The sequence below is a fragment of the Rhinolophus sinicus genome, chromosome 18 (assembly GCF_057876585.1).
Source record: "Rhinolophus sinicus isolate RSI-liver-muscle chromosome 18, RSI-T2T, whole genome shotgun sequence".
Lineage (NCBI taxonomy): Eukaryota > Metazoa > Chordata > Mammalia > Chiroptera > Rhinolophidae > Rhinolophus > Rhinolophus sinicus.
This window is the reverse complement of record NC_142518.1, coordinates 38621919-38641596: the sequence shown is the minus strand read 5'-3', so window position 1 is coordinate 38641596 and position 19678 is coordinate 38621919. Positions and strand designations below refer to the sequence as shown.

Here is a 19678-nt window from a genome sequence, read left to right as displayed (position 1 = left end):
TCACTCCCTCTGAGCTCCAGTGTTGAGGCAGCAACTCAAAGAGCACCAGGGACATATGGGAAAGAGCTGAATTGACAAGCCCCAAGGTGAGGGCTGGAGGGACAGGGATCAGGGCAGCTATCTCTAGGAGAGAACTGCTGGCAGACGCCACTGCTCCTTTGTTGAGCCCTCCTCTCATCCAGCTGGTGGGCACAGATGGGTGCCAAATATGAGCTCTCCATTAACTTGGCTAACACCATTCGCCCTGCCCTGGACATTCCCTGAGACACCACCCCACCCAACTGATACACCCGGCCAGAACCTCTTCCAGTGGTTTTTCTACACAAGCGGCCTTCCTCAATTTGCACTGAAGACTTTCCTAAAATATCTGACAGGTCTACAAACCTCCAAAAAGCAGAGACTGGCCTTGGCATGCCCCATACCTCTTGCTAAGCAGCCCCAAGCCCAGCACTAGTGGCAGCTGGCTTCAGTTCACTGCCTAGCCTCTCCCAGGTGCCTGCAAGTCCAGCAAGGCAGCAACCAACTGCAGATTACTTTATAACTACTGTTAGTGACTCCAGGCCATGCACGGTCAGCATCTGAACTTGGCCTACACCAGAGCCCCTCCCAAGAGGCCCCAGAGACAAGACACCCAGTGTCCAGATTCAGACCACACCAGAGCACCACCAAACCAGTTCCACAAACAACACAGACTAGGGGCAGACATGGCAGGCACCAGAGCTCTGCTAAAGCAAAATTTGCTCTTTAGGATCAGCCCTGGCATGATAGCTCATTTGACATACTAACGGTCATTCTTCATAGACAATCAGCCAGAGGGTCAGTAAGGCCCACTGATGTGCCAAAAGCAATCGGGGCTCAACTATAATAGGAGAGCACACACAACCCACACAAGGGACACCCCTGACACACCCATTTCAGGTGACCAGGGAGACTGTGCCACTTGGACCCACAGGACACCTGCTACATAAGGCCACTCTTCCAGGACTGGAGACATAGCAACCATACCTAATACACAGGAACAAACACAGGGTTAGGCAGCCCAAATGAGGAGACAAAGAAACATGTCCCAAATGAAAGAACAGAACAAAGCTCCAGAAAAAGAACTAAATAAAATTGAGACAAGCAATCTACCAGATGCAGAGCTCAAAACACTCATCATAAGGATGCTCAATGATTTGAATGAGAACTTCAAGAAAGAGATAAGAAACAAAAATGGAAAATTGAAAGCATAAAAAAAAAAAACCAGTCAGAAATGAAGAATATGGTAACTGAAATGAAGGATCCATTAGAGATAACCAACAGTGGATTAGAAGAAGCAGAGGACTGAATCAGCAATTTGGAAGATAAGGTAGCAGGGAAAAAAACACACAATCAGAACAGCAAAAAGAATCCCAAAAAATGAGGATAGTTTAAGGGGCTTATGTGACAACATAAAGCATACCAACATTCACATTATAGGGGTACCAGAAGGAGAAGAGAGAAAGCAAGGGATTGAAAACGTATTTGAAGAAATAATGACAAAAAAAAAATCCCTAACCTGGTGAAGGAAATAGACACACATGTCCAGGAAGTGCAGAGAATCCCAATGAAGATGAACCCAAAGAGGCCCACACCAAGACACATCATAATTAAAACGCCAAAGGTTAAAGTCAAAGAGAATCTTCAGCAGGAGACAAGCAGTTACCTACAAGTGAGCTCCCCATAAGACTTCAGCTGATTTCTCAACAGAAACTTTGCAGGCCAGAAGGAAGTAGAAGGAAATAGTCCTTACAACCAAGATTTCTCTACACAGCACAGCTATTATTTAGAATTAAAGGACAGATAAAGAGCTTCCCAGATAAGAAAAAGTTAAAGGAGTTCATTATCACCAAACCAGCATTAAAAAGAATATTAGAGGGACTTCTTTAAGACACACAAAAAAGGATGAAAAATATGAATAATAAAATGGCAATAACTACATATCTATCAACAATTACTTTACATGTAAATGAATTAAATACTCCAATCAAAAGATAGGGTGGCTGAATGAATAAGAAAACAAAACCCTTACATATGCTGCCTACAAGAGACGCACTTCAGATAAAAAAACACACAGAGACTGAAAGTATAGGGATGGGGAAAAGATATTTCATGAGAAATGGAAACAAACAAAAAAAGCTGTGGCAGCAATACTTGTACCAGACAAAATAGACTTTAAAACAAAGGCTGTAACAAGTGACAAAGAAGGACCCAGTATCCCACTTCTGGGTAATTATCCGAACATACCTAAAATGCTACTTTGAAGCAACGTGTGCACCCATATGTTCATTACAGCATTGTTTACAATGGCCAAGATGTGGAGGCAGCCTGGGTGCCCATCAATGGATGAATGGATAAAGGGGAGGTGGTACATATATACAATGGAATATTGCTCAGCCAGGAAAGGGAATGGGTTTCTTGCCATCTGCGGTGACATGGATGGACCTGGAGGATATTGTGCTGAGTGGAGTATGTCAGACAGATGCAATGTGATTTTGCTTCTGTGTGAAATCTAAAAAACAAAATAAACAAATATAACAGAAACAAACTCATAGAAATAGAGAACATTTTGATGGTTACCAGATGGGAGGGGGGTTAGGGGTAGCGTGAAAAAGGGGAAGGGATTAAGAAGTACAGACTGGTTGTTACACAGTAGTCATGGGGACATAGGGTATAGCATAAGGAATATAGCCAATAATATTGTAATACTATGTGTGGTGTCAGATGGGTACTAGATCTATCAGGGTGACAGATGGGAGGTGTTTGGTGGGAGGGGTTTGGGGTACAGGGTGAAAAAGGTGAAGCCATTAAGGAATACAAATTGGTAGTTACAAAATAGTCACGGGGATGTAAAGTAAAGCATAGGGAATATAGTGAATGATATGGTAATAACTGTGTACAGTGCCAGGTGGGTTCTAGACTAGTCAGTGGGTCACTTCTTAAATTATATAAATGCCTATGCACTATGCTGTACACCTGAAATTAATATAAAATAATACTGAATGTCAACTGTAATTCAAAAATTAGAAAAGGGGGGACAAGTTGAAGGGGAATAAGAGGTCCAAATTCCCACATATAAAACACATAAGTCATGCGGAGTAATGTACAGCATGGGGAATATAGTCAATAATAATGTGACAGCATTGTACAGTGTCAGATGGTTGCTGGACTTACCGTGGTGATCACTTCTTTAGGTATATAAATGTTGAATAACTATGGTGTACACCTGAAACTAATATGACACTGTATGTTAGCTGTATTTTAGTGATTTTTTTAAAAAAGAAAAGACAAATATTGAGGTGATAGAGAGTGGGGGGAAGAGGGGAATGGAGAGGCAGGGAAGAGTGATCAGGAAAGAGAGACAGAGAGAAAAAAGAGGAAGAAGATGGAGACTAATGACCTTATAAGAGAGAAGGGCTCTGGATCTCATGGTCCATGTCACATTGTGCCATCTATCTTATCTTTCCAGATTCCTGTGCTCTTCAGTAGAAGATTTTGTGGTTGATATTGTAAAGGCCTGGAGTCAGATAAAACAGAACAATACAGCAATAGAGTCTGTGATTTTGAAAGTAAGTTTCCAGTTTCCATTCCTGTTGTCTTGTACTCTTTGTGTGGCCAGGGCCCCCTTTTTAATAAAAGTAAATGTGCCTCACACTGGGAATTATAAAAGAAAGGCAGGGAAGAGCAGCTAGTAAGCCTCACTGATGGGGAAAGTCCAACTCATCAAATGTCCATCTTTCACCAAATAAAGAGTGGCACTATGCATGCTTATACATGTAACATATACCTAACCATATACCAAGCACCTGTCCACACCTAGACACAAGTGTACGTCAAGCATGTATATACATGCTTGGAAATATGTACAAACAAATACATGGTAGAAATACACCCACGTTCATCTCTGTAACAACAATAGCTAACACATATATGTAGCATTTACTCTGCCAAGAACTGTTAAGGACTTTTAATGTATTAACTTATTTAATCCTCAAAATCCTAGAATATAGAAACACACAGAGTTTAGGTAAGTTGCAGTTAAGAATCACAAACTATTAAGTGATGGAGCTAGGAATCAAGCCATAATCACTCAGTACATCCCCAAACATACCCATATATGAAGGCCGACACTAGGCACCCATGCAGAGGCACATCCATATCCATAGGAGCATGCCCATGAAAACACCAATCCAGAAATGTTTATCTTTTCACAATTTTGCCATGTTACATACCATTTTACAGGCCAGTCTGACACAACGAAGGCTCAGCAACATACATTGATTCCCACAGCTGCTCAGAAACAAATGATATCTGTTTGATTCCCTAATACTCTGGTTATCACATCTACTCAAGTACTTCTTTTCCAAAACTGTCATCTCCCAACAGGCAGTTTTCTATGCTCGGTGTTCCTGGCAAACTACTACCCCACCCCATCTCTCCCTATACAACCCCACGTCCTTATTCTGTCCTCTCATGCACTGGTCCCTCATAGCAATGCCGTTTCCTTCCTCCCTATATAGAGCGATTTAATGTATGACAAGCTCAGTGTCCTGATTGATGCACTGGCTGAGGAAACAGCAGTTGAGAAAAGTGCTACAGTATGTACAGACAGTGGCAAAGCAGATGGAAAGCCCTTCGTCCCTCAAATAGACCACATAGCCAAGTGCAAGTTGGAGCTGGCCACAAAGGCCAAGAATCTCCAGAAATCCTTGAAACTCATCATATTCCAAGTTGAACAAGGTAAGGTCCCAGGGTTGTGGTGATTGAAGTAGGGGAAAGAGAAGGTTCCAGTAGATGGTCTACTTGTCTCCCTCTCTCTGGATTTTCTATTTGACTCCACCACCAAAACCTGATTAGATTCTTCATGCAAATAGCATCCAAAATCAATCCTCAGACTCTGCTGATTTGAAAAGTGTCAGTCCTGATAAGTGGCCCCTTTGGATCCTCCTACCTCCCAGGCATTCAACTCTTGCTACTCATTTATTTTTGGAGCTAGCATTCATTCTAAACAATTACAGCTGCTTCAAGCTCTGTCAGCTTCCACCATGGGCCATGGAATTCTTGTCCCACCTGTTCCTGTTCCTGTCCAACCACCAAGCCTGTAACTATTTTAGAAAGAAAGCAGTATTCATCTCTGCATGCCTTTCACAGTATTAATCAGGCACAAGGGCCCTGAGAGTGATTCTGGAAGCTCTGGAATTGATTGCCATTTCCCACAACTCATGACAAGATGCAAGCTTCCAACTGAGTGTGAAAACTCTTTCAACTCCTCCAACTTCTTAATTTAACATTTTTGTTCCCACTTGTTCCCCCACAATGTTTCTTTGAAAAACAGATTAGAAGATGGTATAAGACCAAGTGTATTCTACCTGATCTATTGGAATTGAGAAGTCCATGTAGCAAGGCAGTCCCTTTGACTTTTAGCCATGGCAACTTCTCCTGCCTTGGTACCATTAGGCAAAACCTCAGCCAAGTTTCCAAGAAAGAAAGGAAATCTCTCTTCTGCACTGTGAAAGAATTAAACAGTCACTTTCTCTCTATTTCTATAGTTAGTTTCCAAGCAGTGGGTATCATTTGACATAGCCACAACCCTGTCACAACCAATCCTCAGCCTGCTCCACCAGCACATAAGTCAGAGTTAGAAGTGCGATTTGTCGCCATGGGACAGAGAAAAGCATCCCTGGTAGGATAGGGATTGAACCTGTGAGCTTTGGCACAGGCTTAGTACCTGAGCTACACAGCATATAGGCTGGTAAAAAGGATAAGATTTCTCAAATATTCTGGGCATGGGTGAGACATTTGAGTGAAAGAATGGCATGGTCCTAGATGCTCAAGTTTGGAACAAAAGTCATGTGAATAAATAAATTAACAAAGAGGTGAGAATGGAGGTAGAAGAGCAGAGGGTTTTCCACCTTGCCCCCCCCCCGCCCACACACACACACACCACTGGCCTCTGTGACATTTACTGGGTGACAGAAAAAGTAACCAGTAAAGCAGAGAAAGCTCAGGCATGGATATGAAAAGACATTCAGAGAAATACTGTTAAGAAAGCTGAGACTACAAACAGCATCATGGAGGAGAGGTGATAATCAAATGAGAGTCTCCATTGTCTGCCTACACACTGACTTGTATTAACTAAATAAAAAGGATGCTCAAGAAAAGCCCTCTCTTCCTTCCCTTCCCTTCTCTTCCTTTTCCTTCCATCCCCTCCCTTTTCATTCCTTTTCCTTCCCTGCTCTCCCCTCCCTTTCCCGTCCCACCACTTTTTCTCTATAGTTCTAGATGAACAAACCCGACAGACAATATCAGTTAAGAATTTTACTTCAACTTTCTTCCTGGAAGATGACTCAGAAGATGTTAGCCAGACGAGCCCAAGACACCGTAAGGATCTTTCTCTTCTTCTTCTCTTATTCTAGCCTTCATCACTGCCTTCTAGTGCCCAGAGAATAAAGGTGTGCTTTCATATATCTTACTTTAGCCGTAATCCTACTCTTCAGTAGATATCCCCCCTTTTCCCCCAGAAAACTCCCATTATAGGATCCCAGGCCAGTGTCTAGAAGTAATGACCCCATTAGGTCCTTTGAAAAGGCTGGCCTGATGAAACCCAAGATTTGAAGCTGTTTTCACTGCCAGCAAGCAAGCAGCCCAGGATCACTATCCTCTCAGTGGAAGTCCCTGTCCATCCAAGATGATCCCTTTTTGGAATGAGAACTGTGAATATTATCTAAGTCATTGAGCTTGACCCTCCTCCCACAGAGAAAACAGGATGAAATACAAGTGGGGTGGGGAGGGCTTTCTAGTTTGCATCTGACTCCAAGGTAATGTCTTTTGTGTCTAGGTTCTCGTCGTGGCACTTTGTCTTCTATACCTTCTCTCAAAAACGAAGACCTTGATAACCTAAATTTGGAACACTTACATTTTAAACCTGAAACTATGTAAGTTGTTAGCCCTATCACTTTATGGTTTCTTCCTTTCTCTGGTTAAGAGCATAGTATAGGCGATCCAACATGGCGGAGTAGATAAACCCTGCCTGTTTCCTTCAGTGAACACATTAAAATTACAACTAAATTATAGAACAATAAATCTGGAGAACCATCTGAGGTCTGGTTGAACAAAAGTTTTATAACTAAGGATAAAAAGGAAAAGCCACATCGAGACTGGTAGAAGGGACAAAGACATGGAATGGGCTGATCCCAAATCTCCATGTGGCGGATGAAAATTGGGAGACATACCTCAGTCGCAGAGGTTCCCCCGGAGGAGTGAAGGACACCAGCCCCACTTCAAGTTCCCCAGCCCAGAGTACTGGTGCCAGGAAGAGGAGCCCCCACAACATCTGGCTGTAAAAAACAGTGGGGTTTCCAACCATATGAGTGGGACAGGAGGCAGTGGGACACCCAGACATCCTCTTAATGGCACAGACTCACTTGCTGGCAGGCACTCACTTCAGGCTCCAGTTGGGAGGTCACCAGGGTAATGGAGACTCTGGTTTCATGGTAGTGCTGAGCCCGGAGCTCCTCAGCAAAAGTCTCTGAGCACAATGAGGCAGTTGTCACCTGCTTGGGGACTGTGGACTCCTATAATTTTCCAAGAAAGAGTGCAAGGTGTGTGGGCTGGCTAGTTACGGAGAAAGTGCCTCCCCACGCTGGAACCCAAGGTGAGTGCCTGAGAGCAAGTGAGTCTGTGCATGGGCCCTTTAAGAGGATGTCTGGGTTGGTGACTCGTGGAGCATCAGAGGCATACTGGGAGCAGAGTGAGGTGTGTGGTTTTGAGGCCAGGGCTGGAGGACAGTCCCATTTTCCCTGTGTGTGGTCTTCCTGCTGTGCAGCCAGCAGGCGGCTGCCATCTTTAATGTATTGAGCCTTCCCCCTATGCTTAAGAACAAATGTGAATCTGATTGGTCTGATGAAATCCAGGGCTCCACCCTGCTGACTCACTGGAATCTTGCCCCACCTAACGCCTCCAACGCCAGAGGCACTTTCTCTGCAAGCAGCCAGCCCACCCACATTGCGCTCTTTCTTGGAAAATTATAGGAGTCCACAGGCCCCAGGCAGGCAACAACTGCCTCAGTGTGCTTGGAGACTTTTGCTGAGTAGCTCCAGGCTCAGCACTAGCACCAAACTAGAGTCTACATTACCCTAGTGACCACAACAACACTTCCCACTGTCGTGACTCTCTGAGACCCTGCCTTATACAACTTGCATACTGCATAGGGCTTTAGCAGTAGCAGCAGCTGAACTTTAAGGGAGCTGGCAGGTGGCAGCAGGCCTCAGGGTGTCCTGGCTTTTTGCGGAGCTACTCCAGGCCTGGTACTGGTGGCAGCTGTCCTCAGTACAAAGTGTGGCCTCTCCCACGTGACTCCAGGTTCACCACAGGCAGTGAAAATCTGCACATCACTTTGTAGCTGCTACCAGATAGTTCCTGGCTGGCCCCATGCAGTGGGTGACCTGGGCCTCCACCGGAGCCCTCCCAAGAGCCCCCAGAATCGACATACCTGGAGATTGGCTTCAGACCACAGCAGAGCACCACCCAATTAGCCCCACAAGTGACACACACAAAGGGTGGTCTCAACAGGCACCAGAACCTGCTGGGGTGAATCCCACTCAGTGGAGTAAGCCTCCTGCACAGCAGCCCATAAGCTGTGGGTGTGGCCAAACCCCAGTCAGCCTGCGGGTAAATCCCACCCACTGACATGCCAATAGCAATCAAGGCTCAACTATAACAGGAGGGCACACACAAGCCACACAAGGAACACTCCTGGAGCACCCAGAGCAGGTGACAAGGGAGACTGTACCCCTGGGCCCTTACTACATAAGGCCACCCAGCCAAAACAGGGAGACATAACAGATCTACCTCATACATAGAAACACATAGAGGCAGCAAAAATGAGGAAACAAAGAAATAATTCCCAAATATAAGTACAGGAAACTAACTAAATGAAATGGAGGCAAGCAACCTACCAGAGATAAAGTTCAAAACAATGGTTATAAGGATATTCAAGGAACTTAGTGAGAACTTCAACAAAGAGATAGGAAACATAACAAAGGACTAGAAACCATAAAAAAGAACCAGTCAGAAGTGAAAACAGAAAAAGTCAAGAACCATATGATTTCACTGATAGGTGGTATATAAACCAAAAACAACAAAAGAACAAGACAAACAAATGAGAAACAGAAACTCATAGACACAGACAATAGTTTAGTGGTTACCAGAGGGTAAGGGGGGTGGGGGGTGGGAGATGAGGGTAAGGGGGATCAAATATGGTGATGGAAGGAGAACTGACTCTGTGTGGTGAACACACAATGGGATTTATAGATGATGTAATACAGAATTGTACACCTGAAATCTATGTAATTTTACTAACAATTGTCACCCCAATAAGCTTTAATTAAAAAAGAAGTGAAGAATACAGTAACTGAAATGAAGAATGCATTAGAAGGAATCATCAGCAGATTAGATGAAGCAGAGGATCAAATCAGGGATTTGAAAGACAAAGTAGTATAAAACACCCAACTGGAAGAGCAAAAAGAAAAAAGAATCCCAAAAAATGAAGAAAGTTTAAGAGACCTCTGGACAATATCAAGGAGTTCATCACCATTAAACCAGTATTACAAGGCATGTTAGAGGGACTTCTTTAAGACGGGGCGGGGGGATGGGGGAGATCAAAGTTATGAATAATAATAACTACATATCTATCAACAATTACTTTCATTGTAAGTGAATTAAATGTTCCAATCAAAAGACATAGGAGGGCTGAATGCATAAGAAAACAAAACCCTTACATACTCGTATACTTCCTGCAGGAGAATGACTTCTGATTGCAACACACACACACACACACAGATGGAAAGTAAAGAGATGGAAAAAGATATTTCATGAAAATGGAAACAAACAAAAAAGCTGGGGCAGCCATACTTAAACCAGACAAAATAGACTTTAAAACAAAGGCTATAACAAGAGACAAAGGAGGACGCTATAATCCCCCTTCTGGGTATTTATCCAAAGAAGCAGTTTTGGGTTTCTTTCTTTTTTTTTTAATTAAAGTTTATTGGGGTGACAATGGTTAATAAATTTACATAGGTTTCAGGTGTACAATTGGGAAATGTGCATCCATATATTCATTGCAGCATTGTTTACAATGGCCAAAATGTCTGGGTGTCTGTCGATGGATAAAGAGGAGGTGGTACATATATACAATAGAATATTGCTAGGTCATGGAGGAGAATGGGGTCTTGCCATCTGCGGCGACATGAATGGACCTGGAGGGTATTATGCTGAGTGGAGGATGTCAGACAGAGAAAGACAGATCCGATGTGATTTCTCTTATATGTGGAATCTAAGAACAAAATTAACACACAAAACAGAAACAAACACATAGATAGAGAAAACATTTTGATGGTTACCAGATGGGAGGGGGGTTGGGAATGTGGGTGAAAAAAGGGGAAGGGATTAAGACACACAAATTGGTTGTTACAAAATAGTCATGGGGAATGTAGGGTATAACATATGGAATGTAGTCAATAATATTATAATAACTATGTATGGTGTCAGATTTGTTGGGTGATAGATGGGGGTGGGGGGAAGGGTGAAAAAGAGGAAGGGATTAAGAAGTACAAATTGGTAATTACAAAATAGTCATGGGCGTGTAAATAAAGTACAGGGAATATAGTCAATGATATGGTAATAACTGTGTATAGTGCCAGATGGCTATTAGTCTAGACAGGGGTGGGGGTCACTTCTTAAATTATGTAAATATCTGACCACTATGCTGTACCCCTGAAATTAATATAAAATATTGAATGTCAACTGTAATTGAAAAATTAAAAAGTGAGGGGGGAAAGGTGAAGAGCAATAAGTGGTTCAAACTTATATAAAAAGCAAATAAGTCATGGAGATATAATGTACAGCATAGGGAATATAGTCAATAATAGTATGATAGCGTGGTACAGTGTCAGATGGTTGCTGGGCTTATCATAGTGATCACTTCTTTAAGTATATAAATGTTGAACAACTATGGTGTATGCCTGAAACTCATCTAATATTGTATGTTAGCTATACTTTTAATAAAAGTCTTTTTTAAAAGAGTATAGTGTAAGCATACCTAGAGTCAAATCCTGACTCTACTTACTAGTTAGTTCTGTGATCTTATGCAACTAACTTAACCAATCTGAGCCTCAGTTTCCTCACATGTAAAATGGAGCTCATGTCAGAACCTGCCACATAGGTTTCTTATATTTATTGAGTTTATATATGCAAAGTAATTGCATTGAGCAGTGCTTGGCACCTATAGTTAAGTGCTATATGTGTGTTAATAGTTGTTATTATTATTATTATTATTATAATAAATAATAAATGTTAGCTGTTGCTATTTTCAAAGGACTGTTTTTTCACTGTTGCCCTTAACAGTAAATGGTTGAAGGTACTAAAAAGTAAATGGGCATTTAGGGGACTAGATAGGAAATCTAAAGATGCCTGTCTCACTAGCCCTACCTGTTTAGAATATTCCTAAGATCCAAGTTTCACCCCATTCACTCATTTTGAGTCCCATTAAGATCATTTTGAGTTCCATTAAGATCAGTTGAAAATCAGTTAGAGAAACTCCAGTTTCTGGACTGTGATTGAGGGAGGCAACTCGCATGGGAGAGATGTAGGGTCAGTTAAGTAATGAACTTTAAACAATTAGCTATAATTGAGTAACTACACTGTACCCATTTTTAGTTATCGAAAAGGACATAGCTAGCAATTATTGAAGTTTTCTGCAGGTTCCCATTTATTTCTATCTCCAGCCCCCACTCCCTTCCACTTCACCATTGGCTTAAGTTCATGCCTGAGGTCTCATGGGCCTACTTAATGAGTTTTTTTCTTATCTTGTGACCCCATGGTATCTTTTTTAAAAATAAGTTTCAGGTGTACAAAGCAATGTAACAGTTAGACATTTACACCCTTCACAAAGTGATAAACCCCCCCAATCTACTACCCCTCTGACATTGTATACAGCTGTTACAATTCCATTGACTCTATTCCCTATGCTGTACTCCACATCCTGTGAATACAAACATACACACACACACACACACACACACACTCACAGAGGGTGCTAAAAAATGTATACACATTTTAAGAGAGGAAAACCTGTATTAAAATTACGCTGATGGTATGTTTCTGGGCACCCCGGTATGTGCGTGTGTGTGTGTGTGTGTGTGTGTGTGTGTGTGTGTGTGTATTTAATTATAATTGACAGTCAATATTATTCTACTTCAGCTTTGGTCAGGCATCTACACAGCCTATGAAGTGGATCAAGGTTCTACTGGCAAATATTTAACAACCAGATCTCTTGGGGAAATGCCCTGATTTATTGCCTGGTATAAACCCCCCCAGCATAGCCTATTTCAAGCTACGGATATAATGCTGTTGAATGCAGAGTTGGGAAGTGATAGGTAGAAGCAGCTAATATGAGCTGGTACGAACTGCCTCCAGCACACCGCTGGTTTTGATTTCGACACTCGAGATGGAGGCAGAAGAATAAGCAAACAGCACGTGTTTATAATCTCAAAAGAGTGTGTGTGTGTGTGTGTGTGTGTGTGTGTGTGTGTGTGTGTATCTTCTTTCATCAGTCTTTTCTCCCAAATGTGTGGTCACTTTGCTCTTTGATACGAAAGTGCTATAAAGCAGTTCAGATATCTCTGAAAACAGTAGAGCAGACTTTACTCTCACTTTTATTTGAGGTGCTCAAAAGTTCTTTATAGGAATAAATGAATGACTCTATTTCCCTTTATTATATATGGAAAAAAATATTGGCCACTCGTATCTGAAGGCCTCCAAAGATGACTTCTTTATTATGAATCCCAGTCCCACTGAATCCTCCCAACTAGCTGGGTGCCCTCTCTTACAGCTCCCAAAGCTACTTGTTAACACAATAGTACATCTACCCATGCCTCTCAAGAACGTTAAGCCTTGTGCCCAACACAGAGGCTTCCCTCAGTGGTTGTTGATCATGCGTACGAAGTCTGCAGCCCAATGATAATGGCACTTCTTTCCTGCACCAATGTCTGTCCTCTTCCCTGTGGCTAATTTTAGACGCTTCAAAGAAAGGTGCGTCATGAACAACTATTTTGGAATCGGACTGGATGCTAAAATTTCTCTGGAGTTCAACGCCAGAAGAGATGAACACCCAGGACAATATAAGTAAGTAAAAGAAGCTCCCCTCCCCACATGCAGACACACAGTCACAATACACACGTGTATTCCTACATCCCCTACCTCTCAAGCAAGCAACAGAAAGAAAGAGGTCCTTTGGAAGTAAAACATATCCATCCCAAGGTTAGGCTAGTGGAACGGCTTGCCCCAAATGTTGACCTGGCCTGTGATACTCTGCACCAGCATCCTGAACTTGGGCTGCCTTCATAGTCTAGACCAGTGGGTTGCTGTATAAACACAGCCAGCTGTGTTACTGTTACTGAAAACAGATTACATTGACTCAATTCAGCAAATTGCCTACCTTTGTTCTGTCTGTGAGAGCTTGACCAGGTCCTAGTAGTGGCTTCAGATCTGTTGTTGCTTGGCAAGGGTGCAACGTATTACCTGACTAGTTCTTGGTGTTTCTAACCGGGTTCTCTTGGACCCACTGATTTTTTTACCCCCTCCAGTGTTAACCTGCTTGGCACCTTTGGGTACTTTTGTACTACAGACAAACCCTAAGGCAGCCTCAGAGTTCTTGTGGTAAACTGAAACCACAAGTAAAAAGAAGCATGCCCCCTCCCACCACTACCACCCCTGCCATCTGCCACCGGAATCTCTTTCCCAGAGCAGGCAGTGGCTGAGGAACAAGTACTTTATCCGATAGGTGGATTGCAAATATTGCTTCCCTGTTGCTTATCTTTTTTTATTGTTGCTTGTCTTCATTTTCTTAATGCTATCTTTTTAAATACAGAAGTTTTAAATTTTGATGAGATCCAATATTTTCTTTTATGGATGATGCTTTTTATGCTATATCTAAGAAATCTTTGCCTAACCCAAGATCTTAAAATTTTGCTCCTAAGTTTTCTTTTAAATTTTTTTCTTGTTTTAGCTCTTACATCTAAGTCTATAATCTGTTCTGAGTTAATATTTTTTGTGTGGTGTGAGGTAAGGGTGTAAGTTCATCTTTTTGCACATGAATATTCAATTATGACAGCGTCATTTTTTTAAAAGATTTTATTGGGGACGGGGAACAGGACTTTATTGGGGAACAGTTTGTACTTCCAGGACTTTTCCAAGTCAAGTTGTTGTCCCTTCAGTCTTAGTCGTGGAGGGTGCAGCTCAGCTCCAGGTCCAGTTCCCGTTGCTAGTTGCAGGGGGTGCAGCCCACCATCCCTTGTGGGATTCGAACTGGCAACCTTGTGGTTGAGAGGATGCACTCCAACTAACTGAGCCATTCGGGAGCTCAGTGGCAGCTCAGCTCAAAGTGCCATGTTCAATCTTAGTTGCAGGAGGCGCTGCCCACCTTCCTTTGCGGGACTCGAGGAGTTGAACCGGCAACCTTGTGGTTGAGAGCCCACTGGCCCATGTGGGAATCGAACTGGCAGCCTGTGGAGTTAGGAGCACGGAGCTCTAACTGCCTGAGCCACCGGGCCAGACCCACAACACCATCATTTTTAAAAGCTATTCTTTCCCCCAGTGAATGGTGTTGGCACATTTGTCAACAATCTAATGACCACAAATATATGTTTTTTTTCCCCCTAGATTCTCACTTTTTTTATTGAAAGGTGTCTATCCTATTCAACTACCACACTGTCTTGATGAGTGTAGTTTTATAGTTAGTTTTGAAATTAAGAGGTGAAAGTCCTCCAACTTTGTTCTTTTTCAGAACAGTTTTGGTTGTCCTAGGTATTTTGCATATCCATATAACAAAACTCCTATTTTTATAGATAAGGAAACTAAAGTGCCCAAAGAACTTACAGAACAAACAGAGTCTAAATAATTTTGTGCTAGCTTCTACATTTCAAAACTCATGCGCTGTGGTGGCTCTACTTTAAAAGCTCATAATAAACTCTAGTGATTGTAAGCCCCCGCCTGCTTTTATCAGAGATCCTACAGTCACCAGGACCCTGTCCTTTCCACTTTTATCCCAAGTCTCCTGATATCCTTGCCTTTCCCATATTCTCTCCACTGGCTTCTCTTCTACAATCTACCTAATAAACTTAGCTCTGTTCTATAGCACTGAATTAAGTGTTTGATATACAGGTCTTAGAAAATCCCTCCACTTCTCCACTTTGCCAGAAAAGTTAATGTTCAAAGAAATTGCATTCTAAGAGTCATGTGTTTCAAATGAAATTGATTCCAAGCTGCTGAAATCTTGAGCTCCTAGAGTGGCACTTGCCAGGATAGTTAGTGTCTACCAGCCAGCTATGCTCACAGCTTTTTATGAGCATCACTTTCTCAATATTACCTGCGTCTTCCAAGTCTGAACCAAATCAGCAGTAAGGAAAAGAGGCAAATTTGCCTATCAATGGGATGCTGAGGCTTTGAGGGGCCCAGGAACAAATTTGAGCAGGTGCTTGCACCATCCTAGAATCCCCTCTTGTGTCCAGTTTCCATCCAGTATGACTCCTCTCTATATAAAGATACTTGAGAAATAAAATGGTGTCCCTCTTGCTTTTTCTCACCCATTTATCTTTATATTATTCACCCTATAGCTACCTTTCTCTACCCTTATCTCCCTGTAGTAGCCGCCTTAAGAACAAGATGTGGTATGGCCTTTTGGGAAGCAAAGAACTTTTGCAGCGCTCTTACAGGAAACTGGAAGAACGAGTGCACCTGGAGGTTAGTGGAAAAGAGGGTAATCCTGGGCAGAGACAAAGGAAATCTCATGACCTTAGGAATCAACTCTCCCCCATATCTTTGGTTTTCCCCAAACTGTAACTCTGATCTTCACTGACAGCTCATGGGAGGTAGGTATGAAAATAGATTTCCATTTTATGGATGAAAACATGATAGCATGAAGTGGAGACAGAGCCCTTCCCCCATCTCTGTAAATGACCCTTCACATTGGTATCTTTCAGTGTGATGGAGAAGCCATCTCCTTGCCAAACCTGCAAGGCATTGTAGTACTCAACATCACCAGCTATGCCGGAGGCATCAACTTCTGGGGAAGCAGCACAGCAACCATGGTGAGTATGCAAAAAGGAACAGGGAGGGAGAAAGGTTTGTCCTCTCTAAGGTCTCTCTAGGAAAGAGAGCTAGACCGACTGGTGTAGGAAGTGGACAATGTGGGGAGAGGAGGTGGGCTGGGAACCTTTATTAGTAGCAGCTGTAAAGCAGTTTTTAAAAAAGCAATTACCATTTCAGAGCACAAAAATCAACTGAAGACCTCAGGAACAGATCCGTTCTTAGGTGTTGCCTGGTCTTGGACGTTTCCATTCCTCAGGCCTAACAGATACTTGAAAGGTTACCTAGGCCATGCTCTTTTCTCCAAGGAGGCCTGTCAATAAAATCTCCTGGCAAATTGGCCATGACCCTTTTCCTCTGAGCTGACCCAAGAAGGCTGTGAGGCCAATGGGACTGACCTTGGGCATTTTTGATGCTAGGGAGGGAAGCAGCTAAGAGCTGTAATCTCAAAAGGGGCTAAGAGTTTTGACCTCAGTGCCCTTTACCCACATTGGTTTCCTGACCTCATCTTTCCCCTTTTAATAAACAGTTACTCCACTCTTCATAAGTTAACAGTTCTCACCAGGAGCCTTCAAAGCATACCTGCTTGTGATAGACAAGGTATGGTTTCTCGAGGGGATATGTGATGTAATTCTTTCTCCTCAGGAATATGAGGCTCCTGCAATAGATGATGGAAAGCTGGAGGTAGTGGCAATCTTTGGTTCCATACAGATGGCAGTGTCCCGTATCATAAATCTGCATCATCATCGCATTGCCCAGGTAGGCACCAGAAAGGGGCTGAGGTCTATGGCTACAACCCAGGATATGGGGTAGTCCCAGGAATTAACTGGGTATAAGAGTGTCAAGGTGGTGGGAGCTGGTGATCTGGTGGGCAGTAAGGTGCTGCCTATGGTTGGAGACAGAGGTCATAGGGACTAAAGGAGCAAAAAGCCCATAGATCACAGGTGTTTCCTCCCTGAGTTAATCTGATTCACATTCTTGCCAGTTCTCCTTCAGATACACGTTAAGGCCATGACTGGGATTATCAGCTTGGTCTGTAGTAGTTGACTCATTTTTCTCCCCCATTTTCCCTCCTCCTTTTCTCTGGCAGTGTCGTGAGGTGATGATAACCATTGATGGTGAAGAAGGTATCCCAGTGCAGGTGGATGGGGAGGCTTGGGTTCAGAGACCAGGCCTTATCAAGATTAGATACAAGAATTCTGCCCAGATGCTAACAAGAGATCGGGTAAGAAGGGAAAGTCTCCTGTTGGGTTCCTACACTATCTTATTTACAGCTATTACTTGAATACTGAATACTTCCAGTCAAGCAGAAATCCTTAAAGGGATATTTGCATGCTACTTGCATCAGAGTCACTTTGGGTGCTTGCTAGAAATGTACATTCCTGGGCCCCACACCAGACCCAACAAATCAGCATAAGGATGGGTAGTTCCTGGAAACTTGCATTTGTAAACAAGCCTCCTGAGACATTCTGATACATACTGACATTTGCAAACCACTGTCCAAGAGAGTGAAATAAGGAGCTCCCTCCTGTGGTTTTGGACAAAGTTGTCCTCCCCCCACTGCACAAAGAGCTAAAGGTCTCAGGTTCTTATGGAGAAATCTGCTCTTTCGACAAGAGATTCTTCATTGAACATGGTCTTTAAGTTCCTTTAAGATTACTTAAAATGCTGCAGTCACAAATGTCACACACTTCAGCTAAACCAACTAAAACTAGAAAGGAGCCATCATTGATCAAATGTTCTGTGTTTGGAGGCTTTCTTCCATTCTGATCTGAAGACAGGGCACAGAAGCAGCAATAGAGAGGGGAGTGGAAGTCTAGTTTATAAACTGCCCACTTTGTGTTGGGCACTTTACATATATTATCTCAAGGAGGCCCTCCCAACAATCCTATGAGATAGATACACTTATTCCCTTTTTACAGATGAGGAAAATGAGGACCAGGGAAGTTAAATCATTTGCTAAAGGTCGTACAACCAGTAAATGATAGAAGGATGATTCAAAATTAAATTAGATATGTCTCGCTCTAAAATCCATCACAAGATATTGCCTAGATTTGGCAAAGAAGGAAGCATGAAAGGTATTCCACTGTCTTATTGATAATGATGCCCTCATATAGGAGTTTCTGGAAGGCAAACATCTGTCTGATTGAAGCATGTTGTCCCAGGACTCAACATAGTAACAACAACAAAAACTAAAAGTGCCTAGTACAGAAGAATAAAATGATGGATAGATGCATAGGTGTGTAGCTAGGTGTATGGGGGAATGGATGCGGCCCGCTTCTCCCTTTGCCTACTATACCTACAAATATCAGACTCAGAAAGCTCTGTCATGCACCATCTTAGCTCCAGCAGTCATTAGGATCTGCCACTGTCTTCATCTCCAGGACATTGAGAATTCAATGAAAATGTGGGAGTACAAGCATATTGAAATTCAAGCTGCCTCTCAACCCCAGCTGGACTCCCAGGAATCTCAAGGCAGCCTCTCTGATGAGGAGTCTGCCCAGATGCAGCACTTAGCTCAACTTGCAGAAAACCTCATCAGCAGGTAAGTGGACTATATTAGCCCAGACACAGGGCTGGGAATCCTAAGAAGGGATAGAGAGAAGAAGCCAATTTGTATCTATTTGCTACTGGGGAGCCTGAGATCAGAAAGGAGTCTTACCCAGAGCTCTGAATATTGACAGAGACCTTGACAATCCAGGCAGGGAATGGTCTTTGTGCTCAGCAATAAGCCAGTTTGGACCTCTCCCATTAGGCCCAGAGATGAACTTTGACCTCCTCCTGCTGCCCCAGACCCAACTGGACTAAGAATGTTTATCCTTGCCCTTAAATATCAAGATGGCCTTGGACTTCCTGGAGTCAGCTGCCCTCCCCTATCTAGCCTTCCATTCTCCCAAGGCACCCAATATCTAATACAGGTGAGACAAGGATGGACAAAGGTGAATACCTAGAAAAGAGTAGAAGCATTTTTGGAATAGGTGGCTACCTAGAGATGAGTGAAAATAACAGGAGGGAGGAAAGAACCCAATTTGGGTACCCAGGGCTTTCATTTCTATTCTTATCCCAACCCTCATCAGTACCCCAGTCCTTCAGAACCCAGACTCATCTACCCGTCCTTGTTTTATTACAGACTTACTGATCTGAGCAAGGTCCACCAGCATGTGTCTGTCCTCATGGATTCTGTGAATGCCAGTGCTAACATCCTGAACAATGTATTTTATGGCCAAGAGAGTAGCAACGAGGCAGGTGCAGCTTCCTGTACTCCCATTGAGGTAAGGGGGGGGAAGCAAATGAAGGAAAGAGGTAAACCAAATAGGAAAGGGGATGAAAAGGAAGGAAGAGGAGTCAAAGGCTGTATGGAGAAACTGGGCACATGATATGTCAGAAAACTGATGGATAGAGTGAAGGGGAAGGCAGGTATTCCTTGACTTGTTACAGGTCCAGAGTGGCTACTGGGGGATCCCATAGCAGATTTCATCACCCTGAGAGCTAGCCCTCTTCCCTGATAGCCATCTTC

At 43.0% G+C, this 19678-nt stretch overlaps 1 protein-coding gene across 1 annotated transcript in view; it reads left to right on the top strand.

Annotated features, from left to right (window-relative positions):
- Positions 1 to 19678, top strand: part of DGKK (diacylglycerol kinase kappa) — a 137800-nt gene that overhangs the window by 106461 nt on the left and 11661 nt on the right. Inside the window, exons 14-24 of the mRNA XM_019718795.3 lie at positions 3488 to 3587; positions 4539 to 4758; positions 6295 to 6399; positions 6857 to 6953; positions 13093 to 13200; positions 15720 to 15816; positions 16056 to 16163; positions 16807 to 16920; positions 17252 to 17386; positions 18546 to 18706; positions 19292 to 19433. Of these exons, the coding sequence (XP_019574354.2) occupies positions 3488 to 3587; positions 4539 to 4758; positions 6295 to 6399; positions 6857 to 6953; positions 13093 to 13200; positions 15720 to 15816; positions 16056 to 16163; positions 16807 to 16920; positions 17252 to 17386; positions 18546 to 18706; positions 19292 to 19433 (1387 nt within the window). The remainder of the gene's footprint in view (positions 1 to 3487; positions 3588 to 4538; positions 4759 to 6294; positions 6400 to 6856; positions 6954 to 13092; positions 13201 to 15719; positions 15817 to 16055; positions 16164 to 16806; positions 16921 to 17251; positions 17387 to 18545; positions 18707 to 19291; positions 19434 to 19678) is intronic.